Source organism: Lottia gigantea (genome assembly GCF_000327385.1).
Source record: "Lottia gigantea unplaced genomic scaffold LOTGIsca_19, whole genome shotgun sequence".
Classification (NCBI taxonomy): domain Eukaryota; kingdom Metazoa; phylum Mollusca; class Gastropoda; family Lottiidae; genus Lottia; species Lottia gigantea.
The window spans coordinates 2,075,671-2,092,669 of NW_008708358.1; the positions used below are offsets into that span (position 1 = coordinate 2,075,671).

General features: G+C 34.3%; 3 protein-coding genes across 3 annotated transcripts; 1 reads left to right on the plus strand and 2 right to left on the minus strand.

Annotated features, from left to right (window-relative positions):
• Positions 1-2,035: 2,035 nt before the first annotated feature.
• On the minus strand, positions 2,036-4,073 carry LOTGIDRAFT_159152 (hypothetical protein; the record flags this gene model as incomplete). The annotated part of the gene is made up of 3 exons (XM_009052797.1): positions 2,036-3,013; positions 3,362-3,576; positions 3,914-4,073. The coding sequence occupies 3 exons, from the start codon at positions 4,071-4,073 to the stop codon at positions 2,036-2,038; spliced, it is 1,353 nt and encodes a 450-aa protein (XP_009051045.1).
• A 2,658-nt stretch (positions 4,074-6,731) lies between these two features.
• On the plus strand, positions 6,732-12,043 carry LOTGIDRAFT_114702 (hypothetical protein; the record flags this gene model as incomplete). The annotated part of the gene is made up of 4 exons (XM_009052798.1): positions 6,732-7,222; positions 7,446-7,581; positions 8,882-9,014; positions 11,958-12,043. 4 exons carry the CDS (start codon positions 6,732-6,734, stop codon positions 12,041-12,043), a joined length of 846 nt encoding a protein of 281 aa, XP_009051046.1.
• A 723-nt stretch (positions 12,044-12,766) lies between these two features.
• LOTGIDRAFT_231414 (hypothetical protein) lies at positions 12,767-15,477 on the minus strand (the record flags this gene model as incomplete). The annotated part of the gene is made up of 3 exons (XM_009052799.1): positions 12,767-13,178; positions 13,724-14,602; positions 15,427-15,477. 3 exons carry the CDS (start codon positions 15,475-15,477, stop codon positions 12,987-12,989), a joined length of 1,122 nt encoding a protein of 373 aa, XP_009051047.1. The 3' UTR covers positions 12,767-12,986.
• Between the last annotated feature and the right edge of the window lie 1,522 nt (positions 15,478-16,999).

Sequence of the window (16,999 nt, forward strand, 5' to 3'; positions counted from 1 at the left end):
TACAAATATGTGAAAGCATTTAAAAATAAGGTGAACTAATATATAAGGTATACTATAAACTTAACCAGAAAAATACTATAGCATATAATATATTGAGTGGATTAACATCTAAAAATATTGTGGAATAAAATATTAGGTTAAGACATAACCAGAAAAATACTAGCATATAATATATTGAGTGGATTAACATCTAAAAATATTGTGGAATAAAATATTAGGTTAAGACATAACCAGAAAAATACTAGCATATAATATATTGAGTGGATTAACATCTAAAAATATTGTGGAATAAAATATTAGGTTAAGACATAACCAGAAAAATACTAGCATATAATATATTGAGTGGATTAACATCTAAAAATATTGTGGAATAAAATATTAGGCTAAGACATAACCAGAAAAATACTAGCATGTATCGAGTGGCATCTAAAAATATTGTGGAATACAAGTCATAAACAAACCAAAAAAATACAGAGATGGTCCAAAACTTGTAGAGTTGGATGCAATAAGCGTTTATTAGTACTTAACATGCAAACGAAACATGAGTAAATTTTTACAACTATCTATATTGTGATTAAAAAACAATTTTAGATACTATGTAATATTTTTTTATTCTGCACATAAATATGAAAAGGATAAAAACACACAATTTAACTACAATATTATATTGTTAACAGAATACTACCTCTAAAAGTTTAATTCTAGTATTTCATATTCAACACTGGACCCACCTGGTGTCATATCTATACAACAGAATCCCTCTTATATTCCGATAAATTCTAAAAATTAGATAATTATTGATTTGAAATGCTAGAAGAATTATATGGATATTTACTAGTACAGTTTTAGTTTCATGGATATTTACTTGTACAGTTTGTAGTTTTATGGATATTTACTAGTACAGTTGTAGTTTTATGGATTTTTACTCGTACAGTTTTAGTTTCATGGATATTTACTTGTACAGTTTGTAGTTTTATGGATATTTACTAGTACAGTTGTAGTTTTATAGATATTTACTCGTACAGTTTTAGTTTCATGGATATTTACTTGTATAGTTTGTAGTTTTATGGATATTTACTAGTACAGTTGTAGGTTTATGGATAATTACTCGTACAGTTTTAGTATCATGGATATTTACTTGTACAGTTTGTAGTTTTATGGATAATTACTCGTACAGTTTTAGTTTCATGGATATTTACTTGTACGGTTTGTAGTTTTATGGATATTTACTTGTACAGTTGTAGTTTTATGGATAATTACTTGTAGTTTTATGGATAATTACTTGTAGTTTCATGGATAATTACTTGTACAGTTGTAGTTTTATGGATAATTACTTATAGTTTTATGGATAATTTCTTGGTAGTTTTATGGATAATTACCTGTACAGTTGTAGTTTTATGTATATTTATTTGTACAGTTTGTAGTTTTATGGATATTTACTTGTACAGTTTGTAGTTTTATGGATATTTACTTGTACAGTTTGTAGTTTTATGGATAATTACTTGTACAGTTTGTAGTTTTATGGATAATTACTTGTAGTTTTATGGATAATTACTTGTACAGTTTGTAGTTTTATGGATAATTACTTGTAGTTTTATGGATAATTACTTGTACAGCTGTAGTTTTATGGATAATTACTTGTAATTTTATGGATATTTACTTGTACAGTTTGTAGTTTTATGGATAATTACTTGTACAGTTTGTAGTTTTATGGATATTTACTTGTACAGTTTGTAGTTTTATGGATAATTACTTTTAGTTTTATGGATATTTACTTGTACAGTTTGTAGTTTTATGGATATTAACTAGTACAGTTTGTAGTTTTATGGATAATTACTTGTAGTTTTATGGATAATTACCTGTACAGTTTGTAGTTTAATGGATATTTACTTGTACAGTTGTAGTTTTATGGATAATTACTTGGTAGTTTTATGGATAATTACTTGGTAGTTTTATGGATAATTATTTGTACATTTGTAGTTTTATGGATAATTACCTGTATAGTTATGACAGCGGGTAATGAAGTTGATAACGACTACTCCACTTGCATTCTGTGTTTTATTTCTGTCATTTGAAATAAAACCTTTACACAAGAAGCAATATTGCCATAGTTTTTAAATTCCCTTTCCACTTGGTCCTGTGCTGATCGAGATGTCTTTGAGAATTTTCTTGAAACCGTATCGTCTATCTTCTTCCTCCCTTCTACATATATGGTAACAGCTGAAGTAATAGATTCTATCAACAAATTGTCCTCGGGTTTCCTGAAGGGTGTTAAAGAAATACATAAACCGTTCGACTGCGTTGAAGTTGATGACAACGTCCAGTTTATATTAGCAAAGAAAAAATTATATTTAGCATTTCTGTTGTCTTTTAATTGAAATACAAACAATCTTCCCATTTGGACATCCATCGTTCCTATCTGGTTATCAATTATATCATCAACATTATTTGGAAGATAAAAATTTTCATGAGTTGTAATTTTTTCCTTCAATTCTTTTATTTCTGACATCAGATTTTGGTTAAATTTTCTCTGAATGATGCTCTCCTTGACTCTCTTTCCCATCAAATTTATTCTATTTAGCAATGTCTTGTCTTTATGTTGTTTTTTATTTTCAGATCGACAAGCCTTTTCTAAGTCTATCTTAAAATCTTCGCTAAGTTTTTCGACATGTTCGATATTCTCCATAACTTTAGAATCCGTGATTGAGGTGAACAACACCTTTGACATTTCAACGGTTTCCACCTTTTTTACAATTTTTGAAGAATATTCCATCAGTTCTCTTTCAATCTCTATCAAGTAAGATTTTATAGTTTGGGTTTGGTGTAGGCTATGCTCTGATTTTACACATTCTGTACAGAGCGTACTGCAACAATCCAGGCATAAATATCCAACTTTAACTTCTGGGTGTTTTAAACATTTACCTTGAGAAAGATCTAGTTTGAGATCCTGTACCTCATGTTTCAGCAAGTTATCATGAATTATTTTGCAAGAGACACAAAACACTTTTTGACACTGAAAACATTCATATTCAGCTGGGACGCTGTTTTCACAGACAACACATAAAACTCGTTGATCTTCATCGTCGTCATTAGCTTCATCGTCATCATTAGCCTTGGCATCTTTATCAACATCTTCATCACTAGCAATGTTAACATCATCACAGTCTTCGTCATCATCAAAATACATCGGTAGTTTATCAATTCCATGGATCGACAGCTTGATCTCTTCCCTACACATAGGACATGCCAGGGGAACTTGTGTTTTAAGATTAGAATGATCGTTTATTCTACGACTATACGGGTAGTTAGAGGGTTGTATGTCATTGCAATAATAATCTGTGCTAGACAAATCTATTTTTACTTCGTCAGGTTCTTGTTGGTCACTATCTTTGCCAGCTTGTTTTGTTAAACACAATCGACAGAATATATGCTTACATGGCAGTATTCGGGGTGATTTATAAGCTGCTAAGCAGATACCACAACAGTCCTTTTCAACAGATGGATTTTGTAATCGAGAAGTATTTTCAGGGCTGACATTGTTCTCAGTCTCCATACCTATAAATTTGCTGCTTTGCCCTGAAATTATAATCATAACCAGGGTTTAAAAGAAATCCTAGACTGGCCTGGTCAAGAATGAAATCTGGAAATGTCTTTATGGAGTCTTCAGCTTCAAAGGTTCAGCTTTAAATCGATATCAAAGGTTATTCAAATGTTTTTGCTGTTGGCATGACAAAATTTAAAAATCAGCGACCCAAAAAAATGGGTCACTATTAACACCCATGAAAAATAGACTGTAAATGTCATGAAATTAAGTGACTCTAAGCAGTGACGATATAACATCCGTAAATTCATATCGACCTGGGAGTTTGTTCGTGCAGTCGGTCATCTCTTGAAATATGAACATCTAAAATACCTTGAATATCTAATGGTTTATTTGTAACCTGAGTAATGAGTGATTTGGCACCAAATAATGGCATAGTTGGTTGCGTAAATGTAAAACCACAAGTAAAAGGTTGAGTAGGGGCAAGACGAGTCTTATCATTCTTAGTCGCAGAGGCTTTTCGTAAAGGCATGCTGCAGGAAGGGACTTCCTATAAAAAAAAAAAACTTTGATTTACATGTAATAATCAAAAACAAACAAAACCTTAAGTACAGTGGTCAGCAAGTGTAGATTGTTCTTTCCTAGGAAGCACACGGTGTTTCACGTACGACATGTTTCACTTTATATTTTGAATAAAAAAAAAACTCTAATTTTCACCTAGGTGATAATTACTTTCGACTGAAAATTTAAAGTTTTTAGTTCAAAATTATAAGAATAATTAAAATTCAAAATAAAAAGTGAAATAAGAAAATTGACTGCCACCCCACTTCCCCCCCACAAAAAAAATTAACAATAAAAAACGTCCGACCCATTACTCATATCATCACTGCACACAATAACTATAAACATCTCAAGGCGAAATCATCGAGCGCACGACTGTGAGTGTAGAGTAGGGGTCTAGACCTCATCAGCTAACCTACCGCTTAGTCTTGTATTAGATCCTTAATTGTCCAGGTATGAAGTTGATTATTGATTGTTATTAACAAGTTGACAACCAAACACACCTAGATATCGTTTCTTAGTATAGTCAAATCCTTTTCTAAGAAATGAACAACTATATGATGAATTCAAGTAGGCTATTAAGGTGTATCGAGACGATATATAAGCAATTGATAAGCTTAAATGGAGAGATTCGCCCTGTCAATTTAAACAAGACCAAACTTTCGTTCCGTTTTTTTATTGGCTTCGATTTTTAATATAGCCACTGAGGGTCTATCAACAGCGCTTTTGAACGTTCGTCAAATTAACTTTTTGACTTAACTCGATGACGTTTGCTTTAACCAATCAAATATCTACCCTCTTCAGCGCTGGCTTTTTGTGATACTAATCAAAGCTAAAGAGACGAAAGTTCTGTTTAATTTGACCAATCGTACATTATTCTTGGAAGCGGGAATTCTTTTTAGCTGAGCTTATAAATTTGAGGCCATATATATAGAAAAGACATACATTGTTATCGAAAGTGAAATTCCTAGTTTGAGGTATATTTAAAGGAATTGTTCGATTTCCGTACAATTGTAGTACTTCTCAAGACTATTTACATATATATATTCAATACCCTAAACAACCCTCTGAAAATTGAAAATCTGTCCCTTTAATAATTATGTGAAAATTTGTCGTTAAAGTTAAAAAAAAAGACACTCACACACGCCCTTAAATGAAGAAATATCTACTTCTGAATCTTTCTTGGCTAGACTGAATGCAATACCACCATTGATTATTAATTTTAGAAAACTGTAAAAAAAAAAAGAGTCTATTTTCACTTTCTATTTCGTTTTTCAGGAAACCTGTTCGTCCTTACTCATAGCCTCGTTTCTAAAATCAAGTTATATAGGCCCCTTGGTGTATATATAGACAGTTTCTAAAATATATATTACTCATTGACTCAAGACACGTCCACAACAGACTGAAACGAAAAATATCTGAATCTGAATAAAAACGTTGCAGGGCCTTGTATATGGCATCCTTGTCAACGGGAGAGAGGCGCCGGAAGATTATTCCAACGATGCAAAATTAACCGAGGTTTTAAAGCTCTCTATTGTCTCAGCATACACGCGATCGTCTTGGAGTCTATTCCAATCTTTTTAGGCACTAGTTGATAAAGATCAGTACCGGTATAAACTGTTTCAAGCATCTAAATTGCAGCAGACGACATTTTTGACCTATTTAAACTGAAGTTTTAAGCCATATAATATATAGGCTATATTAGATGAGTTAACAAGGGTTTACTTGTTTCATTCACCTGAGCACTAATTAAAGTAAAGACTAATTACATTGTTGTAATTTCTCTTTGTACGCAGCGAAGTACATTTTATGATTCAATTTAATCTTATAGATGTAAAAGAAGTATGATCTCTTCTTGTGATTTGTGATCTTGGCCAGTGCTTCTATAGATGAGTATCTTCTATAACACCCAACACCAACTGTTCCCATTGTCACTTTACTAACTATCTCTCGGTCTCTTTCTTCGTTTCTGGATGTCTTTGGAGTCATTTTCTTTGAAATACAAAATAACACTGGACTTGGAATGTCGTTGAATGTGCTTGTGAGTTTGTAAAAATGAGTCACCCTGTCTCTTCCTTCGCGTCTTATATTCGAAACTGTAGTTTTCTAAATATAATAATCATGAGAAAGGGTACGATAATTTAATTAATCTTCTAAATTACGTTTTCGGTCACAGCTGTCAATAATAATCTATTTTCGGTTAAATGATTTCACGCTAGGCTACCTTAAAATTATATTTCGTTTCGGTAATAAATACAGTCCAGAATTTATATCGACCCTTTTGTTTACATGTAGAGGAAATGAGAGAAGAATAGAGACGTCCTTTCAATTTCTATCTTTATTATGTCGAGTAACCTTTTCACAACTGGACTTCGTCTGAATTTTTAGACTGTTCCGTTCTGAAAACATCATACTTTTCTTGAAAATGGATCGAGAGTCTTTCAAAGTCGAAAACCATCCCAAAATTCAGTTTGTTCGTCTGCTGCAACAGTGTGATAATTTGGGGTTAACTCCCTTTGACTGGTGTAAATTACAATCTCTGCAGGAAATCAGAAAAAATGCAGCAGTCAAAAAGGACGGAGGATTTTTCAAAACTTCTGTAGTGACTAGTTTAAAACTATTTGGATGCATGTTTGTTTTATTTTTTATTATTTGGTTTGTGAATTGGCCGGTTGAAAGACACCAACTTGCCTCAACATTGCTTTCGCTTAAAGGCTTAGATAACAAATTTCATGACTTCGAGGAATGTATTGTTGAATTGCCAGGTGATGTTCAAAAATATTTTAGACCCCCAGTGACTTGTGAATTTTGCCAAAATGTGACTCATATTCCGAGAGTTTCTGGGATAACTCCAAATGAGTTCGAGGAAAATTATGCGTATTCAGGGCACCCCATTGTAGTGGTGGATGCCACAAAAACATGGACTGCAATGAATGTTTATAATTTTAAATTCTTTCAAGATGTTCATAAAAATGTGACTGAGGAAAATGAAGGGAAACAAAGGACATCCTGTCAATTTTTTCCGTATAAAACCAAATTTCAAGGATTAGAAGATGTGTTTAATATGTCTGTTGAAAAAGCCTACATGAAAGATGGTTCCCCCCCTTGGTATATTGGATGGTAAGTATGATAAATAGATTTAATTATGGGGTAACTATGCTAGCAATTTATTATATTACAATATAGAGGAGGTCTTAATATTTTAGCCAAATTCTACTAATAAGTAATGACGAAACTTTGGAGAAGACTTTTTTTCACAGAGAATTCAATGTGAACAACCAAAAAGATTCTATATTTATACAATAAAAATTGTTTTTTATTTTATTATTAATTTGTTTTGCAGGAAAAATTGTGACTACACAGTTGGTAGTATTCTAAGAAAACATTATTCCAGGCCGTATTTTTTGCCAGTTCTGGCTGAATCAAGTAAAACTGACTGGATATTTATGGGAAGTCCTGGGTATGGGGCTCACTTACATGTAAGTATGCTGTTCTTCTCAATTTATCGTATAGCCTGTAGCATACAGAGTCTTGTTTATTGTCCCATCAACACCTTTTCCATATCTGACAAATATCATAGCCTGTAGCATACAGGGCCTTGTTTATTGTCCCATCAACACCTTTTCCATGTCTGACAAATATCATAGCCTGTAGCATACAGGGCCTTGTTTATTGTCCCATCAAGACGTTTTCCATGTCTGACAAATATCATAGCCTGTAGCATACAGGGCCTTGTTTATTGTCCCATCAAGACGTTTTCCATGTCTGACAAATTCCATAGCCTGTAGCATACAGGGCCTTGTTTATTGTCCCATCAAGACGTTTTCCATGTCTGACAAATTCCATAGCCTGTAGCATACAGGGCCTTGTTTATTGTCCCATCAAGACGTTTTCCATGTCTGACAAATATCATAGCCTGTAGCATACAGGGCCTTGTTTATTGTCCCATCAAGACGTTTTCCATGTCTGACAAATATCATAGCCTGTAGCATACAGGGCCTTGTTTATTGTCCCATCAAGACGTTTTCCATGTCTGACAAATATCATAGCCTGTAGCATACAGGGCCTTGTTTATTGTCCCATCAAGACGTTTTCCATGTCTGACAAATATCATAGCCTGTAGCATACAGGGCCTTGTTTATTGTCCCATCAAGACGTTTTCCATGTCTGACAAATATCATAGCCTGTAGCATACAGGGCCTTGTTTATTGTCCCATCAAGACGTTTTCCATGTCTGACAAATATCATAGCCTGTAGCATACAGGGCCTTGTTTATTGTCCCATCAAGACGTTTTCCATGTCTGACAAATATCATAGCCTGTAGCATACAGGGCCTTGTTTATTGTCCCATCAAGACGTTTTCCATGTCTGACAAATATCATAGCCTGTAGCATACAGGGCCTTGTTTATTGTCCCATCAAGACGTTTTCCATGTCTGACAAATTCCATAGCCTGTAGCATACAGGGCCTTGTTTATTGTCCCATCAAGACGTTTTCCATGTCTGACAAATATCATAGCCTGTAGCATACAGGGCCTTGTTTATTGTCCCATCAAGACGTTTTCCATGTCTGACAAATATCATAGCCTGTAGCATACAGGGCCTTGTTTATTGTCCCATCAAGACGTTTTCCATGTCTGACAAATATCATAGCCTGTAGCATACAGGGCCTTGTTTATTGTCCCATCAAGACGTTTTCCATGTCTGACACCTTTTACTTGATATAAATAAAAAGTACCAATATGAAAGTATTATAAAATAATGTCATTTTGTTTTACAGATTGATAATGTTGGAAATCCTTCATGGCAAGCTCAGATAACTGGTAATAAAAGATGGATACTAGAGCCCCCTCCAGAATGTTACTATACTTGTACACCTCATATGGAAATAGTTGTTAAACCTGGAGAAATCAGTAAGTTAAAATACCTTTATTATCTCATGGCCATATAGTCTACCAAATGGTCAGCCCCCTTTGGTGACTGCAAAATACAAATTACCAAAAGCAAAAAACAAAATATACTGAGTGATAGATTACATTTAATTTTATTAAAGGGACAGGTGCACCATTTTTTAAACAATCACACTTTAGTCTCAGAAACAGGAATATTTTACATAAGCCAATCAGTAATAGTGTTCACAGCTCACTGTCGAAATTTGAGTCTTCAAATCCATGTGTGTCCAGAATTATGTGAAAAATGTCCGTCATTTTAAAATACTCTGTGAAATATAGAAAAGAGATTATAGTAATAGTGAGTAAAATTCCTAGTTTGAAGTATTTTTTAAGGAATTATGCGATTTTCGTACATTTCTAGTACTTCTGAAGACTATTTACATATATTCAAGACTCCATTCAACCCCGCAAAATGGTGCATCTGTTCCTTTGATAATAAGCTAAGCTCTTTATCTTACATAAAGTCAGTTGAGGTAGAGGGTAGGGGTACCCTCAGGATAAAATAGTTTGTAACCCACACTTGTTACCCCCTTCATTCTACTTCCTGGAGACTGGCACCCCCACTGATTTTACCTAAGACGGATTTACCAAAATGACATGGTCCTGTCTAACATGTAGCCCATCAAACACATTAACTGGTGTTCTGGGTTTGATAATCTTAGGCATGTACGTGTAAATGATTAGTTTGAGACTGGTTAAGTGGACAAATTTTAACTCTCTTTTGTTCTATGATGTAATCAATCAACGGGAAATAACCATTCCAAATGTCAGTCATGTTTTTTCTTAACTTGAGACAGATCTAATAGATTCACTACCACACTGCCCCTAAATTAACAGGAATTTTGAAAATTTGACATCCTAAAGCTAAGATTCCATATACTCGTCATGCGGATCCGTTCTATGACGGAGACCATTTGACGGATACCGCTTCCGCATATATGGAATCATACCCTCTTAAACCAACCATTTCGATTTTTAATGCATGACGGATGACGCATGACGGATCCGCATGACGCGTATATGGAATCTTGACTTTACTGTAGTAAGATCTAGAGGAAGAAAAGGAACCAATGTAAGAACTAAGATCGCTTAGCGTGGATCTCTGAGTAACAACATGATTCAAGTTCTGTTTTAATATTTCTAAGAATTCAAGTATTCAGTATTGCCCTTGCAGTGACAGCTAAAGTTTATTGGACAAGGCTAAAAATAAATGAGATAAAAATTCCAATGAAGATAAACCATCTGTGAAATTAGATGGCTAATTACCTGTCAAAGGGAGACAATTTTTAACAAATTTGATTTGATGCCAGACTGATTTAGTGATTTAATCACTGATACACTCTATAATGTTCTACTTAATGAATCATTTTGACCAGCATTCGGCAATCCTCGGCAGTTTCTGTAGGCTGAATCAGACTCGGTTATGAATGGTGAATTGTATCTTCTTGGGCGAGACTCTTTACTTCTGGTATTTAGCAGTGATTTGTCAAGTGATATCGCGAATAAAATATAGTCCTTAATTTGAGAGACTGTGAGATAATTCTGGCACTTACATTTTTATACATTTTATTATCATTTTGGATTTGTTTTCATTGGCTTTGTTTACCAACACTTAAAGTCAGGAACGACCAGGCTCTAATATTCAAATAACCAGAATCACATGATCATGTGACAATATTTGTATAGTTCCGGTAAAAAAAATGGCCATTCATTACTGTGATATGTTGCAGAGCTCTAGCATAACTTTCACGGAGGCCGTTTATTTGACCAGCTTTTCAATGATTTCTGCAATTTAAGTGACATCTTTTTACCATAGACGGCTCATGAGTTCTCCCATCCCCGTCGTTAGGGTGGGGTGCGTGGAGGCTGGTGGAGGCAAGTGAGAATTAAGCGCCAGCAAAACCTTCTTCAGTTCAGCGGAGATTGATTCATTTACAGCGTCGTTGTACAATATCAAATAGATATAGATTTTGATATGTTTTTGGCACCTCAAAATTGTCACCTCAAAATTGTCACAAATAAGTTCTGTAGGCCTTTAATTCTTCAATTTGTCTGAGTACAAAATCTATACCCTAACACCAATTGATTCCTGACGACGGGGCAGGGCTTTCCTCCCTTATAATTTTTTGACAAATAAAAAATTTATGTGAATGATATAGATTTTGCAGATTATTTTATCCTCAAAACAGTTATGTAAAAATAAATGTAATGAGCGTATTATGTTTTGTATACGCCCACATTATAATGTGGACGTATATTGTCGTCACCCATGTCCGACCTTCTGTCTGTCCACAATTGGCTTGTGAACGCGATAGAGACTACAGTTTTCATCTGATTTGAATGAAATTTGGTGTGATCATTTATATTGATGAGATCTTGGACAAGTTCGAATTTGACGATCTTTCGATAAACGGTTTTTGAGTTATTGCCCTTGACTTATGAAAAACTTGTCAATAGAGACTACAGTTTTCATCCGATTTAAATGGAATTTGGTATGATCATTTATAATGATGAGATCTTAGTCAAGATTAAATTTGACAATTCTTCGATCAACTGAATTTGAGTTATTGCCCATGACTTAGTAAAAACGCATCAAAATTTCTTATCGATAGAGGTGACAGTTTATGTCAGAATTTTATTAAATAATGTGTGTTTGTTTAAATCTACAATATCTTGCACAAATTAGATTTTTGGTATGATTTGACACAGATAGGTGACTGGCCTTGATATACTGAAAATGTATGAGGAAAGTGGGCGTATCTTGCTAGGCAACCACTTGTCGTTGTTCATTAGAGCCCCCCTTCCTCTTCCTTTTTAAACCCTTCTACTTGAAACCCAAACCTGCTTGATAAATCATTATAGTCAATGATAAACTATCGATATTCTAATTATTATGTTTTTCAGTGGTATTAGATGCTAATATGTGGTATCATCAAACCATTATAGAAGGAGATGAAATAGCCATTGCTATAGGCTCAGAATATGACTAAATTTCTTGGCCTTGGTTTTAATAGGATAGAAGAAGATTATGCTGGACAATCATTGCTATTTTGAAATTTAAGTTAACAATTTGATATTGTGACAAATAAAAAAAAATTGGTTTTGTGTTTTGAACAAATGTCGGTGAATTTGTAGGCCTAATTTGATTACTTGATCTTTGCGTATAAGATATAGGGACACCTCCAGCCCCTTTCTGAAATTTAATATGTTTTTGGACAGCAGCTGCAAAGCCTTGGGGCAAAGCAATGTTGTTTTTGGATTGATATTATTACCCAGTAACCAAACATGAAACGAAATGAATCTTTGTGTGGATATAGCAATGTCATAATAGTGATATCAATATATTTTCAAGTTAAATAATTTAATCAACAAGGGGACACTTTTCATGCAGACTTAGCAAAATCAAACACTCTTCCAAGTATACTATATATGATAAAATATATATATATATAAATAAATTAATAAAAAAAAATATGACATAATAATAATGATAAATTATATGATCAATGAACAATAATTGAATTTTATCACACAACAGTTCTGTTCTCGGGTTCATAAGACACGTTCATAAAAACGATATGAACTCGTAGCACGGGTTAATAACTATGCAAATTAGTTCATGTATTAATGCGCCATATAAACAGAACGATGTGGTATTCTTCGAAGTCGATGATTCAGTCGAAATTGTTCCAAAGAACATAACTCTGATGAATGGCTTCTATAAAGTTTTACATGAACGTGTTAATCTTATTTGTTACGCGCAAGGACATTTTGCAGAAAGAGTTGCTCCACAAGCTTTGGATCGCTAGAATGAGAATGATCATGATGACAAAAGCAAAGATATGTGGCATAAACTTTGGTATCTTTCCAATGCGTGACCGTCGGAAATAAACGGAAAGAAATATCTGGAGCTGTATTTTAATTAGTTGGTATTTATATCGATGAAAGCAGAATTTTGCGTAATTTGAGTCTGATTTCCTCGTTGGGCTTTTCCTTATATTCACGCGAGTTAATGCATATTTCTATCATATCTTGTAGGCGCTGTTTGATAAATGCAGGTGCTTTTCGTAATACTCCGAGATCCATGATGGTTGTTCTGGATTTTAAAACCATTTTACATACGCTCTGAAACAAAGGATAATGATTAAAGAAAACGTATTCACTTCAATTTTCAGTCCAACATCTGACACCTGATTTATCTGCAATATATGATAATACGTATACGTACACCTACGCTTTGAAATTGTGTCCGATCATTCGAGAGGATACAAAACATACAGACGTAAGAGCCTACAATCTAAGTTACCGATTTAATTGTAGAGGAACCAAACGCCAAATTTTCATTTGGAAATCCTACTTCTTACTATCCTATCTGTTGAATCAGATTATATCTAATTTGCCGGAGATGAATGTACCCGTGTCCAAAGAAAATCGAAATGAAATGATATGAAATAGACCGCAATCTACAATTCTTGACGGGAAGGCACATTTTCTCTATGAGCGTACAGTGGCTTTTCTAGGAAACACGAAATGAGGGGGCCGAGCAATTCTTTCACTATGTAATGTGGTAAAGAATTTAAAGTTGTTTGGGGGGGGGGGGGGGACGCTGTAGAAACGCCACTGGACTTGTACCGTTGAAAGAAGAAAAAAAATATTTAAAATTAGAATACCTGCAAATTGTTATTTTTTAAACTAACATGGCATTTTCCTTTTAGACAGACACCGTGGCACTCGCATATTATATTACAGTCATGGTCGGTCTGACACTGGCCCTTTCCCTTCAATTTATTTTCCAACCTTGTGGTAAAAAACATGTCATCGGGATCTATCAGCTTCAGTTGTCCTTCTGGAGTTAGTCCGAAATTCTCCCCTTTAACATCACACATGTGCAGAGTTTGATGAAAATTGTTATCCAACACTCTAACAGCGTCTAACACCCTTATCGCCACGTTCACACGTTCTTTCCATGTCGATCTTTCCGGAAGTAGGGGGTTTAAAGGTGGATTTAGTATATCCCCCGGGGGTGCGGATTCCAATAGATAAAATGACCCACAAGAATGGTACATTTTAGGAAATAAAGGGCTGTGTTGATTTAATTTTGTGATGAGGTATTCATCTTGTTGTACTAATGACCATACACTCAAAATGAACGCTTTGTCCAGTTGATCAGTCGCAGAAGTGTTAAAATGCTCATAACTTTCATAGAACACTCTTTTGATAATGTCTTCTGTAGAATAACTGGAATTATTTGGGCCTAATGCCGTCTCTATACTTTGCTTCACCCCATCAGTTAAGTCTTTAATGTTTTTCCACGGTACGGTATCTGACAATAGGGACATACTGTGCCTAACTGTGTCATGGTAAGCGGCTACTGTAGATTTTAACATGGCAGGAACTGTTTTACCTGAAGAGCAAAATCCGTCACAATCCATTAAAAGACTTATTTTTCCACCTTTGTGGTTAGTACATGTTTTATAGCGTATAGTCTGTTGTTCACACAGCGCTGGGCACAGGTCGCCAAGAATCAGTCCTTCTTTATAAAGATCACACTGGAAAAACAAAAATATAATTAAATGAATTTCCTACTTTTTCTTATTTGGAACAGGCATGGAACTATACTGTTCCTCGTTAAAACATGCTTGAAATCTACTTGCGGGGATGCCACAGAAGCTTTTTTGAGAAAATAAAAAGTTTGAAGAGTCTCCAATTTCACGCTCGTGTGCTCAACATTGTGTTATTAAACTTTTTGTCCATTTCACGGTACAAAAGTGGTCTGATGCGAAGTGGTCGTTATATGAGCCAACGTAAAGAGGTAACGAGGCGTTTACTGAAATAAGCATATCACTGTTTTCGCCCTTAGAATTTTCCAAGATTTTTCGGCCGTAAATATTAAGAACGCCAAAACTATTTAAAAGGATTAGCTTTTTTTTTAGGTTACTATGTTTTTAGATAGTGTTGGAAAATTAAGGTACATATTGTACCAAAATAAACATCAAGTTGTAGAGAAATATGTCTCCACTTTATTCTAGAGTTCAACTAAAACTATATAGGCGTTATGGGATCCAACACCACAACTAGTTTAAACTGCTTAAAATAGTAATATTCGTTTCGGAACAAACTCTGGGCCTTTTCTCAGAAAAAAAAAGTTTAACTTAAACTCCACAATACACTCTCTGGAGTGGCATTTAGTTACAACTGGGGTATGAATAACAGGACACAATTATATGGATAATAACAATTACTTTAATCATTACTTGATAAAGACGAAAGCATCATCGTCGAAACGTCGAAAAGTTTTTTATTAAAGTAATTGTTATCGATATAATTGTGTCCAGTTATCCACAATACACACATCTACCTTAAAATGACTTACGGTTTTTTGGATCCTTTCCTTCGCCACCTCATCTGAGCATTTAACATACATATTTACAGAATCTTCATTTGATGGGAAAACTGTAAACATTGTCATAAAAATCCCGAAACAAATACACATTAATACATGAATTCTTTGTATTCGTCGACAGAAGCATGCCCTTTTAAAATTGTACATGATAAGAATATAATATATACCGGTATTATATAAAAGTTAATTAATTTGAAAATGGAATGAATGTTATTATCAATTTTCTTATTGAATGAATTTATTGAAATACTACCCTGTGTTTCGCCATACTTAGCAAATATAGTGTATAAATATTATGGTCGATTGTGCAACTACCGCACGTTTTCTCATTGTAAGATGGATTTTCAATAAAGATTTGATTTTTGATTATATTTCATCGAAACCGGAACTTCGTGAACGACAACTGACAGAAACCGTAAAGCTGAAGTTCATTAACCAACCAAATTAGAAGTTCGAAAGCTTATAATGCTCCAGCGAATAAATAACAAAACCGCTTATCAGAACCCTTAAAGTCAATTGTACAGCAAGGAGCGACATAGAATACAAAATCCATTAAGTTGTCGACAGCAAAGGGCTACCAATTCATATTCCCTGCAATGGATATCCCGTTGAAAAGTATCGCATAATACAGCCCTATAATCCCAACCTTATTCAAGGGTCCTCACTGACACACGAATTATACAAAAACTGGTTATGACATGCTTGACGACTAATTTATAGGGAATACATCAGCTCGGGACCTATATTTTATTACTTTTACAAGGTGTTACCAGTTACTGCTCATTAGCTTTATTTCACTGATGTTTCAAAAATGGTAATTTTCGAATTGACACGAATAATCAATCTGGTCCCCCCTGTTTCTCATAAAATGACATTTATGTAGGCTACAGTACTAATAGTGTAAAACCTGAGGAAATATTAGATTTCAAACTTTCGGGATTGGGACTCCGAAGCACATTGATGCTCTTTAAAGCCTTAGATTGCATAAACGCGTCAAATTGAAACCGTTCTGAACCAGTCTCAAGCCGATAACGAAACACCTTTTTAAACCGATGTCAACCCGCTTTAGCTCTTTCCGACAGCGAGTCTTAGGGTGAAACGAGTCTCAATGGAAGCACTGGCCTGGGTCACAGACCAATAGATAAGTCTATTGATTATGTGAAAATTAGTTAGTCATTAGTATGATTTTAGTTGAAAAGACACAAACACACACTACTGCATGTTATATAATATACTGTATGAAGCCATGGCACCAGTCCTGAAATAAGTATTCCCTGAAATCTAACTTAGAAATCGATTAATCTATTGATATAACATGATACATTTATGAAGAAATATCTGCTTTTAGGATAAATAAAAGTCTCATTGTTCAATTATTCGCGGGTGCGTCCACCTCTGTGAGAAGTTTATTAAGGGATAGGCTGTTGAGGGCGCATTGGTTTATACTAGGTTATAGCGCTGTCAGCGTGACGCGGTTTGTACCGCATCGAATCGCTTCAGAGAGTGGTGTGACGCTACAAAATTGAATGCGCTATTTTGACGA